The 12,461-nt window shown below is 42.0% G+C and overlaps 1 protein-coding gene across 2 annotated transcripts in view; it reads left to right on the forward strand.

Annotated features, from left to right (window-relative positions):
- The window catches only part of LOC107745971 (BCL-6 corepressor-like), a 54,187-nt gene extending 42,175 nt beyond the window's left edge, over positions 1 to 12,012 (forward strand). For both annotated transcript variants that reach the window (XM_016560002.1, XM_016560003.1), the window contains 5 exons: positions 3,800 to 3,966; positions 4,866 to 5,011; positions 7,508 to 7,585; positions 8,469 to 8,619; positions 11,313 to 12,012. In XM_016560002.1, the coding sequence (XP_016415488.1) occupies positions 3,800 to 3,966; positions 4,866 to 5,011; positions 7,508 to 7,585; positions 8,469 to 8,619; positions 11,313 to 11,607 (837 nt within the window). In that variant the 3' untranslated portion in view covers positions 11,608 to 12,012. The remainder of the gene's footprint in view (positions 1 to 3,799; positions 3,967 to 4,865; positions 5,012 to 7,507; positions 7,586 to 8,468; positions 8,620 to 11,312) is intronic.
- The last annotated feature ends 449 nt before the right edge of the window (positions 12,013 to 12,461 follow it).

A 12,461-nucleotide genomic window follows, 5' to 3' on the forward strand; every position in this document is an offset into this window, starting at 1 on the left:
TTAAAAACTGCTCATGTTGCATGTATGCAGCATCTTTGTTTGGATCATGATTAAAATGCAGTGGTTGCCTCTAATTTTAAATGGAAAGAGCACAGACAAAGCCTTACTTATTTTGTTTATATGAAGTTATTTTATTTGTGTTACTCATTTATTTGATTTGGGGCTTGTTTTAAATTTTTTACATTACAAAATAAACATTTACATTAAATTTAAATTTTGTTATTTAGCAAACGCTTTTATCCAAAGCGACTAACAAATGAGGACAATAGAAGCAATCAAAACCAACAAAAGAGCAATAATATGCAAGTGCTATATTAGTATATTATTATAGTATTATATTTCAATTTCACAAAGAAACGTACTGTATTTTGTCTAAGCAATAATAAAAGGTTTAATTATAAACATTTAATGTATAATTTGTCTTAAATCTAATTTTGTAAAAAAAAAAATCGTGAATCGAATCGTGAAATCAAAATCGTGAATCGAATTGAATCGTGAGTTGAGTGAATCGTTACATCCCTACTCAAGATAAAGACTAAGACTAAATCAAAAATGCCTGTCAAAATTAACACTGCCCTTTTCCCTCTGTTATCACAACTCCCACTCCAGCCATGGCTCTCTCAATTAAAACCACGCTGAGGGAATTTCGGCGCTCCCTCTCTCCCCTCCGCATATCCTGCTCTTTCTTTCTTGTGTCATTTTTTTGTCTGTTTCTATCCCTAGCCGCTCACTTTCCGATGCAACGTGACGTCTGCTCAGTCTGAAGGCTGTTTTTTCCTGAGTTGCATGTAAAATTAGAACAATTCGTCAGCACTGTGCGCAGCCAGAGGATCATTAAGCAACCGCTACACATTAGGCTCAAACAAAAAAAAAACCCACACAAAACTGCTTCAATTCTATAGCAGTTTTTGAACTATCTCAGAGTTTAAAAAGCTTTAGAATTAATATCAGAATTAACTAATAGAGGTCTTATAATGTTGGATCTACAGAATTCCAGAACTTTTATCGGCTTTCTTGGAATTCTGTGACTCTTAATAAACTGCTTGAGAATTCCAGAACTCTTCATTAGCAGTTTTAAAACGCTGGAACTCGTTATAAAACCCATTCTGGAATGGTCCATTGGAATTAAAACTTCAAAAATTCTTTACAAACTGCATCTATTATAGAACTTTTTGAACTACTTCAGAATTCTATGACTCAACTGCATGTGAACTGTAGCACTATTTATCAGCTGTCTTAGAATTCTGTGACTTTATGAAGAGTTTCAGAATTCCACAAACATTGAGCAACTGCCTGCGAATTCTAGAACTCATAGTTAGCCGTCTTAGAATTCTGGAATTCTTATAAACACCCATTCTGGAAAGGTTTCTCAGCTACCTCTGAATTTGAACATTTGTCATACACTGCATCAAATTCTAGCCCCTTATCAACTACATTGGACTTTCAGAATTTATTAGAAACTGGTTTAGAGCTCCAGAATTTTTTTTAAACCACCTCAGTATTCTGTAAGTGCATCTGAATTCTAGAACATTTTATTAGTGGTCTTACAGTTCCGGAACCCTCTTTAAATTGTCTTAGAATTCCAGAGGTCGTAATGAAGTTTTTTTCTTGAACCCTTGAAATTCTAGACTTGAGTTTGAACTTGAATCACAGGTTTTAATGGGGGCTGCCAGCATCAGAATTTGACTCCAGACTAGCAGTGACCCAGACTGGTTTCAGTTCAGGTCTGCCTTGTAAAGCTTCCCCTTCTTTTCCTGTCTGAGTGTCTCTCTCCCTAAGCCAGCTGTAGTTCTTGCCCTTTTATTTTTTTATGATGTGGGTTGGGATGACTAGGCTTTGAGGTTGTGGTAAAATGGTTGCATGTCGGGTTCGGTCTTGAGCCAGCCTGCGTCTTGTTTTGTGAGATTGCTGTTGTGAAGGGGTTAAGTGTCTTGAATGATGCATTGATTGCAGTTGTTAGCTGGGAGTCGTTTTAGCAAGGGACAGCGGGGGAGGAAACGCTACAGCAAAGAGCAGTTCTGAGGAGAAAATCACGACAAATCTTTTTCTCGCTAGGCTGTGTAACACTGCTTTATTGTCTGTTTAATGTAACACTTAGCTCTCCTGCCTGCAAACATCCCCACTGAGGAACTCCCCGAGGCAGGAGAGAGAGAGACCTCACTGGAAAGGGAATGAGGCGATGGAAACATAAACGGAAATAGAGAAATTCTCCCTTGAACTGCGGCTTGCTTTTGGTAATAAAGCGTGGTAGGTGTGTGTGTATGTTTTACCTTCCATGTGTTTTGGTCCACCTCTCCAGGCCGACGGGAGCGAACATCCGCACTGGAGCGAGAGTTTCCCGCTTGGGCTCGTTAACAGCTCGGCACCCCTGCTAACGGCTTGGGTTTTTTTCAGTCGTGCCAGCGGCATGCCGTATCCTGGATACAGAGCCGGCGGGAAGCGCGAGGCAGAGCTGCTGGCAGCAGCGTGGGGCAGGTCGTACCACTGTGTGACTCCGTCGGGGGAGGGGTTGAATGCGCTCTCAGAGACGCTGCCAGGGTTGAAGTGCGAGTGCTACGCCTCCTGTCCTGAATCCTAATGCCCTCATTCGTCTGAGCACCGAGCGGACACCGGCCCTCCCCTCTCCAGCCCATCTGTGTGCGCGCACTTGTTTTTGTTGCCGCCCTGCATGAGGAATCGGCTCGCGGTGATGGATGTGGGAGTTCCTTTGAACCCAAGCTTGCAGAAGAACTCTCCAATTAATTCTGCGAGGGCTCTCTGTAATTCCGGCCTCTTCCAGACATTGTTCATAATCAGTGTACGCGAATGGGGACGATACACATTGATAGCTTTCTATGTGTATCAACTGCTATTATGCCAAATCTCAGTAAAGCTATGCTATTATTTTTCTAAGCGATCAGACTTACAATTTTTGCCTGATGGACGATAAAATTGGCAGAATTGAATGATGTTCTCAAATCATAGAATTCTAGGTTCTTTTGAATTGTTCCAGCACAGAACACTCTAGGAACCACATGGCAACGTGCCAACAATCGTTCAGAATGTTGCTATGCGGTTGCTAGTGTGTTCTGAGCGGTCGTTGGCATGTTGCTGTGTGGTTGCTAGGGTATTCTGAGTGGTTGTTAGAACAGCCTAGCAATCACATAGCAATATGCTAACGCTCAGAACTCTTAACAACCACATAGCAACATTCTAAGCGATTTCTGGCATGTTGCTGTGTTGTTGCTAGGGTGTTCTGAGTGGTTGTTTACATGTTCCTTTGTGGTTGCTAGGGTGTTCTGGGCTGAAACCATTCAAAATAACCTAGAATTTTATGATTTAAAATCCTTCTTCAAGCAACCACATTGAAACATTCTAATGACCACTCAAAACACCCTAGCAACCGCATAGGAACATTCTTAGCATTTTGTTGGGTTCTCCAAAATATCTTAGAGGTGTGAAAATATGGAAAACTTGTGTCCAACACGATCATCATGGCAGCTGGTTTTGCACGGGCAAACATCGTTCACATTTCCCCCACCTTTCAAGTCGTTCCTACACTGCTGCTGCTTGTAGACTCACACACAGTGCTGTCTCGGGCGTCTCGTATAGAAAGTGAACAGCAGGCTTGGGGCAGGATTCGTCTGTAAAGCCCCTGATACCTCACACATCAATAATCAGCTCTGGGCGGAACTGTCTGTCCGCTCTCTGCCCGTCTCTCTCTCTTTCTCTGCGCTCTTTAATGGTGTTTAATGAATTTCATTCCTCGCTGCACCATAGTAACCCCGCTCGTCTTCTGTCTCTCTCTCGCTTGCTGTAGGAGGTGGTTTTGTACTGTCTGGATAATAAAGTGTGTGACGTGAATCATCGGGATAATGCGGGTTACTGTGCACTCCACGAGGCCTGTTCCCGCGGCTGGCTCTCCATCGTACAGCACTTACTGGAGCACGGGGCTGACATCAACTGCAGCGCGCAGGACGGCACCAGGTAAACACACGTGCATTCATGATATCACCTAAACAGCAAAGCCTTACATGCAGGACTAATTTCTGTGACTTCCTGTGCTTTCATCATACTGCGTTTGAGAGTATGTGCGTGCCACTGAGGCGCAGATAATTACATGTGCGCACACGTGCTGACGCACGCACACTCAATGTCAGTAATTATATGTTTGGTAATAATGGGTTTACAACAACAGAAGAGGCCGAGAATCTTAGCTCGGATAATTACTGCAAGAAGAGCAGATTAGGCGTGCGAGATCCCGGTCTTCGCTAAACACTTAAAAATCCAATTTCGTTTAGCGTTCCGATTCCTGTCGGAAAGATGAATGATGGTGACAGGTTTTAATGACTGTTTTATTGGGCAATGCCAGCAGATAAAATTAAGGTAATTATGGACAAGTGACTTAATTGAACTGTTTAAGCAAAAAGAAAATCTCGCAATTACCAAAGAAAGAATGATGATTTTGGTATTTAAAACCATCGGCAGGTGGATGCTAAAAAGACTGATGAATAAAAATGTATCCAGTTTACTCTCTTAAAATTTCCTGGTCTTATTGTGAACCATTTGTCAGTGCACATTATTCTAAAGATGTATTCATTTATTTAAGATGAAGAATATCTATAATAATAATAATGTTTGTTTATTTTTTATTGTTGTTGTATATTTTTGTCATTTTTAGTAAAGATTTACTACCTTCTCCAATGTTAGGAGAAGGTAGGTTGTTGCATTGTGAAAGTCAGAGGAGAACTTAATATAAAATAAGTAATACTTTTCATGATCTAATCAAAATTTGATGGATAAAATAAATATAAACTGCATTATAAATGTTGTTTTTACTTATTTATTTTTTTGCGAAGTAAATGTTCTGGTCTCTCTTCCAACAGGCCTCTCCATGATGCTGTGGAAAACGATCATCTTGACGTGGTCCGACTGTTGCTGTCATACGGCGCCGATCCAACTTTAGCTACCTACTCAGGCCGCAGTTTGCTGAAGATGACCCACAGTGACATAATGGAGTGTTTTCTGTCTGGTAAGAGAGCCCTGTACCTCTCTTCCACCTCTATTCCCAGAATTTCCCTCCTGTAGCAGCCGAAGGTTCGGCTCCGCTTGGCTATCTGGTTACTAAGCAACAGCTGGAGCGGAGGAGAAGCCTTAAGCACCGGCAAATCAGCTTTCCCTGAAAGGAGATTATGTGTGTGTGTTCGTCCGTGTGCGTGTCTTTATTTGGTCTTGTGCGGCATGTCTGTTTTGAAGGGTGTACGGGTTTGTCGCACACAACAATATTTGAAAAAGATGGGTTGTATTATTGATATGGTAATCTGGGCCAAATCTGGAGCCATCTGAGCTAAAATGGGCTATTGTTTTTATGGTTTTAGAAAATTTTGACATCATTTTGACCCCTTGATTTTAAACAGCTTGATGTGTGTGTTTTTTTTTTCTAATGGCGGTTCCTGAAAGGCCAAAATTCTTGAGTTTAAGAGCTTTATAAATCAAAGTACAAAGTGCATTTCAGGAACACCTAGTAGCATGATGGGACTTTTCATTGTGCGTGTGTGTGATTTGTGGGGGGGGGGAGGTTTTCCAGTTACACCTCAAGAGCAGCATCTGAATGCTTTCAAGGATTTAAATCGGGTTTTAGAAATCTTGATTTAGCTTAAATGACTTTTAAAGCTACAGCATGTGATTTAAAGCTACAGCACCGCTTGCAGCACCAAACAGAATTGAAACTTGATCAAAAACAGTCATTATTATGGCAAACTCTCCTGCCATCTATCATTGGTCAATTGGACAAATCCCACCCCTTACTTATGCCATTGGTTACAACATTGTTGCTATGTCAGTCCACTCAAACAAAAAGAAACTGCAATTCCATTTGGTGCCACTGGTGGTCACTGAATATTTAAAGCAGCTGTATGTAGTTTTGTGTATTTTGGCGACTTTAGAGCCCCCTACAGTTAAGTGACTGGAATTCACTGTCGTATATCACTGTTGTAATTACATTGATTAGCGGTACATGCACATTTACTGTTATTATAAATCAATCCACACTTTTCACGGCAGTTGGTACCCACTGTTAAATATACTGTTTGCCAGACCAAAGACTGATTGTCATTTTCTTGACAGATCTGTTTAATGCACATTTTGGTTGAAAATAACCCAGAATATTCTTTCAAGAGTTGTTTATACCATTACCGTTTATCGTTAGCGAAGCGTTAACCTTGTGTGCAGAAGTAAAGTTTTAATGCTCAAGCCAGGTTAGATGGAAAAAGACAAGCTGTGCTCCAGGTGCATGTGAAGATGGCATTGCAGGAGACGTGGCATTTACCGAGAAGGCCTTTCCTGAGTTTGTGTTAACACTGACCCCTCTTGCCCGAGCACAGCCTCGCCATGACAGTCTGAAGGAAATGCTCTCTCTCTCTCTCTTTCAGTGACAGTAGTCGTGTTTTTTGAGACACGGCTTGATTAATGGTCTTAAAGTTTCGAGCTGAACTAGAGGGCATCGCGAAACAATTTGTACACAGCCAGCATTTGTTCTTGACGGCAGTCGCAAGTTCTTTCACCTCCAAAGCTGTCTTAATAAGTGTGTGTGTGTGTGTGTGTGTGGATTAGCTTCAGGGCTGCCAGTTAAAGGGCAGCTCAGTCACATGGTGGAGGTTCACACTGACTGGCTGCGTGTGTGTGTTTGATTATGCATGAGTTCGTGAGGCAGGAAAGAGCTCGGCCTGGAAGCACAGGGCAGCATATTGTGTGTGTGTGTGTGTGTGTGTGTGAGAGAGAGAATCAGCAGGCTTGTCCCGTTCTGCTGCGCTGATTTAAAGACCCTCCCCAAATTTGTTTTCCCTCTGTGGGAGCCTTCTAATCAACCGCTCTCTCTCTCTCTCTCTGGGTGGAATTGTTAATGGCTGCGCTGGCAAACGTGGCTCCCGTTGCTGCTGGCTGTGCTTCGCAGTGGCAAGTGGCATCTGAGCACGCAACCACATAACGTTTGCAGAGCGTCAGAGCCTCTGCTGTCTGTAGAAGACAATCTTCTAATTGTCACTTGGTGAATGCGGTCTGTTTAGCATTTGCACAATATATCGGTCATCATATCGGTATCCGCCAAACATTAGCACTTTTTCCCCCTTTTATTGATATTTATCAGTATTCATGTAGCGTCTTCTATCATCTAGCATCTTATGTATTCATTTATTTTAATTAAGTAATTTTATTTATTAATTTATTTTAAGCAATTAATTTTATTTATTTTAATTGTATAATATCTATAGGCTGTTTAGCATGGATTCTAGATTTGGAGCAATATACGTGAATTAGCAACTTTTGTTTATTATTATTAGTTTTTTTTTTATGTCTTTATTAACTTTTATTAATGATTAGCATGATCTTATGCTAATATTAGCTGGAAGTTTAGATGTTTTTTTTCTTTGCCAGTTTATTTTTTGTTATTATAAAAAAAAATTCTGTCAGTGCATCTCTAGTTGCTTCCTGTTTACATCATTAATGGTCTCATCTCTCTTTCTCACTCTAGATTACTTTGCCGACCTGCAGGGCAGAGTGGACGATGACCCCAGCGTGTACTGGGAGTTTTACGGCAGCGCAGTGTGCGGTGAGTACCACTTTCACACTCAAACGCACACACATATTTGCAGAAACGCACAACACACCCACAGTAACAGACACAAAAAACAATGGAAATGAGAAAAGAATCATGCAAACCGACAGTTGGATAAACAGCTGAAGGTAAATCTCTGTGTGAATCATCAATGTTTGTAGACAGTCATTGATCTAGAATTGAAAAAATAGCATCCATATGTGCTTCTACCTCTCTGATCTTCGCTTGAAAGAATTTATATAAAAATCCCCCGTCCGCTGGGTGGTGGGGTCAGCACCATGGGGGCAAAAATAGATGGCAGCATTTTTTTTATTGCTCTTTTTTTTTTAAATGAATTCTAGCTGCGTAGCAAGAGTTCCCCTGGCTGCCATATATCAGCAGATCGCTCGGTGTGTGTGTGAGCAGGCCCGTCTCCAGCTGGCCGAAAACAAACCCACTGCTACTGCACATTTTCCCTTGGATTCCTGGAATAACAAAGCCGGGAGAGAAGGGGAAGTGTGGAAGGGAGCCGCGCGGCTATTCTTGGAAAAACCCAAAGCGTAACAGAAAGAGGTATAGCCGCCTGTTTCGCTCCGAGGCGTACGCTGTGCCGCTAGCGTGCACGAACGAGTGAAGTGGCTTCACACGCAGCTCTTCCCGCAGTGCTGCTTAATGGAAGAGAGTGCAAATAGGAGAGCGCGTTCAGAGAGCGATGTGAGAGCAGCACCACGAAAACATGTCTCGGCATGAATCTGACAGGGAGAGGGAGGGCGGGAGAGGACTTTGAAGGGATATCATGGGAGCGGAATCCATTGGTAGCTCTCAGAGTGTGTGTGTGATTCCATAATTCACACCTCGTCTCTCATTTCTAATCAATATCTGTCTGTCTGACTAATAGAGCCTGCCGACGACTCATCTGGTTATGACATCCTAGCCAACCCGCCTGGACCCGGTGAAGACGAGGATGAACAGAGAGAAGTTTTCGAGTTCGAATTCTCTGACCGACCGCTGCTGCCGTGTTACAACATCCAGGTGTCTCTCTCGCAGGGGTAAGAGCCTAAAACTTCAATTTTGACGGACCTATGTCTGTAACTGCTTTTATTTATAGCAAAAACTGTATCTATTGCAAAAATCAATCCAAATTGGCCACAGTACTAGCCTGAAATATTGTAAATGTGGAATTCTGTCATAGAGATTCCAATTCCAAGCAAGATGCTCGTAATCATTTGTTGAATTTGATCATTTTCATTATGTTGGTTACAAGCAGGATGTTTGCAACCGTTTGTCATCAAGTAATTTTTATTAGTTTTTTTTATATCAGATTTTCAAAGTCTAATAAAGTTTTCCTAGTGGAATTTTCATAATTGGAAATTTTAATAATTAAACTGCTGATTGTTTCCAGAATGTGGTAATTGTTCACCAATAAGTTCAGTCGTTATTGGACGATTGTTGATTGCACTAAGGCATTTTATTCTGATCTGAACAAATTTCGTAAATAGAAATTGACCTCAAGAAAGGTGCTGGTAATTATTTGTTAAAAGTTAGGTTGTCATTGTAGGATAGTAGATTGTGCTAAAGATGTTTTGTTTGTACGTCAACTGCCGAATGTAGCCATAGAGCTTCCATTTCCAAGTAGGACATTGATAATCATTTGTCGAAATTTTGATCATTATTAGAGAATTGCACATTACTAGGGCTTTCAAAATTTTTTTTCTAAATTTCGAATATCCGTCGAATTTTAAATAAAAATCCACATTCGAATGCAAAAACGCTGCATTCGAATTTTAGGTGTGCGTTAAAGGCACAATATGTAATTTTCGCCGCTGGAGGGCGCGTATTCAAAATAAACAAAGAGGCAAAGGCGTAGTTTGATGACGCCGTGACTGAGTGTGGAATCATGGGAGTTGTGGTCTTCATCCCCACAGCCGATGCAATCCGACGGGACTCGGGCAGAAATCATGTTCATGGATGAGCTAATGATTTATTACTTTTTTTTCACAGATAGTCATGTTATCTTATGCTTTGAGTATACGTGCATTAGTAATATTTTGCTCGATGCGCACCCTTTTGTGGCCTCAGAAGAGAAGCCAATAGCTTTTCTTCACCCTAACTGAAATTATGCATTTTAAATTCAAATATAATTCGAATTTTTATAATATTCAAGTACAAAATTCGAATTTAGTTTTTCAGCCATTTTGACAGCCCTACACATTACGAAGTATTGTATGAAATTGTGCAGTTCAAATATGAATATCTTGTCTGAAGATATTTTGTTCTAATCTAAACAAATTGTCGCAATTAGGAAATTCATATGTAGAGATGGCAGTTGTTGGCTACCAGGACATTGCTAGTTGTTTGCAATGTTTCTAGATGTTCATTTAATGAGCAAAGCCAGTAGTGTGTTTAGGCACCATGCAAACCACGAAATTGCATGGCCTTAGAACGAGATTTCTACGGAGGGGGAAGGAACGCAAGTTACCAAGGGCCCCCCACCCCCAGAACACGATTTCTACCGAGGGGAAGGAACGTGATTTCAACGTGAACGTGAAAGGAACAAGCATCCCCCCCCCCAATGCTTGTTTAGGGCCCCCAAAACTCTAAACACGCCTCTGAGCAAAGCCAATTTAATTGATTCTTAGAATTCATCAGTTTTTATTTCAATTCATCGGATTAAGTCATAATTTGATCGTGACTAGGCAATTGTTAGTTTACATAATAGTTGAACTGACGTGAGTTAGCTTTGACCTACATGACAGGTGTTTCACTTAAGAACTGCACGGCTGCGGAGCGTGTAGACTGACAGCCAGGGACGACGTTAGTTTAGTGTTAGCAAAGACGTGAGGCCCGTTGCACTTAAACAGAGCGAGGACAGCGAAAGCGTGCGTGAGAGAGACAGTCTAGTGACACGCTGCTAAACAGACACAGCTAATTACCTCCCACATAGGCTCTTGCTCTGCCGTTACCGTACTCCGCTCTCTCGCCACCCCTCCCTCGCTTGCCCGCTCACTGTCTCGCTCCCAGGCTCAGCTGCCGCGCACACTGTTATGTATAATCTTCGGTCTGCGCTTGTCTCTGGCCTTCCCCTCCCCCGTTCTCATTCGCCCTCATTCGCTCGCTCTCTTTCGCTCGGCGCGGCTGGCTGATGCAGTATTAATGGCTTTCTGCTCTCCTCACATTTCCTCCCCCCTTCTCGCTCGCCCTCTCTCCTTCTCTTTCTCTCCTTTTCCCTCTCCCACTCCATTCAGCGTTCCGCGCTCCGCAAGAGCCACAGACCGCCTCAAGTGCCATCGATTGAGCACTGCCCGTTACTGCTTTCCCCGCTGTGTATGTGTGTGCGCGCGTCTGACAGGCTCAGTCTATGGTCTTTGTGTGTGTGTGTAGCCTATTGTGTTCCTGGGCGAGTGAAGGCCTTGAGAATCTTTGTGTAATTTTGTCTGATTATCTGAATGCGCGTCCGTTCTGGGGAGAGCGTTTGACACGGTGTATGTGCATGTACATTTTTGTTTTGGTGTTTCTAACTTTGTGCACGTGTTCTGACACATTTAGCCTTGGTGTTCACGTGGACGCTGCAAATTTGCGCCAACTTTAAGCATCTTATTTTTAATATGCTATGAATAAAACTAAGCCTAAATAACCTGTTTTTTTTACCGCAAAGTGGTGTAAACTAGCCACCCACGATGCTAGCATGAAAACCTTGCTCTCTTTTTCAGCCAATTAATCTTTCTCGCTCTCTTTTTCTCAGACCTAGAAACTGGTTGCTGCTCTCAGATGTCCTCAAGCGCCTGAAGATGTCTGCCAGAACGTTCCGCGCTACGTTCATGCACATTGAAGTAGTGACTATAGCCGAGGCAGAATTCTACAAGCAGGCTTCTCTGAGTCAGCTGTTCTCCTGTCCGGAAGAGCTCGAGGGATTCATGCCCGACAGCAAGGAACTCTTGGATCTGGTGGAAATCAGTGCCGAGCTGGTGGCGCTGCTGGGGTCGTCCCTCGAATGCTTGGACGACCGCTGGGAGCCAGTATCCAGACCTCGCTTGTGAGCTTCTGCACATGCATGCACACTCATACTGACTCTCGGACAGACTCTTGGAAGACCCATGGACAACTAGAAGCAAAGGAAAAGGATATTCTGAGGCAGTTCTTGACATTTCAAGGAACTTCTGGACTGGTAGCCGAAGGCGAAATTGGGTCCCAGTGCAGCTGATCTTTCTATTTGGCTTCAAGAAGGTTTCGGAACATCTCGACATCTCTTGCGCTCTTCTCGCATACTAATTCTCCTGGTGACGATGCAAACCTGTACGGTTTTAAGATTTGAATGGACCTAAGATTTGGACCACTATCTCTGGCTAACTCTGAGATATGAAGCCATGCTCGCAACAAAGAACTCTTTAATTTAAAAGAGATGTTTTCTAAATAGGAATATAAGTATATATACAGTCACTGTATTTTATGTGTGTGTATTATATATAGATATAAATATATATATCAATATAAATATATATATATATATATATGCGCTGCCTTTTTTGTCTTGTTTAGTCAGGTCTTTATTTTATAATTGGAGTTACGATGTTGTAAATACATAATTGGATTGAATTGAGGTTTTAAATGTGATGTCAGCGTTAGAGGATTTACAAAGGCTGTAAGCCCCTTCGGTTCGTCAAGAGTTAATTAGCGCACTTCGTCAGCGATTTTCCTCGCCTGGAGTAGACGTTTTTATGTTGTTGACCAGTAACCAGTGTGGGATTTTTCGGTCTCCCGTGTTAAACTCTAATCTACAAAGCTGTTTCGTACCCTGTACGCAAGCTGTTGCTTTGACTAAGTCACTTATTTATGAGTAGAAATTAAGATATTTTAATGTGGCTTTTCTTTGTAAAATATTAAAGTAATTGTA

This window comes from Sinocyclocheilus rhinocerous, unplaced genomic scaffold (genome assembly GCF_001515625.1).
Source record: "Sinocyclocheilus rhinocerous isolate Xijiao unplaced genomic scaffold, SAMN03320098_v1.1 scaffold1339, whole genome shotgun sequence".
In the NCBI taxonomy this organism is placed as follows: domain Eukaryota; kingdom Metazoa; phylum Chordata; class Actinopteri; order Cypriniformes; family Cyprinidae; genus Sinocyclocheilus; species Sinocyclocheilus rhinocerous.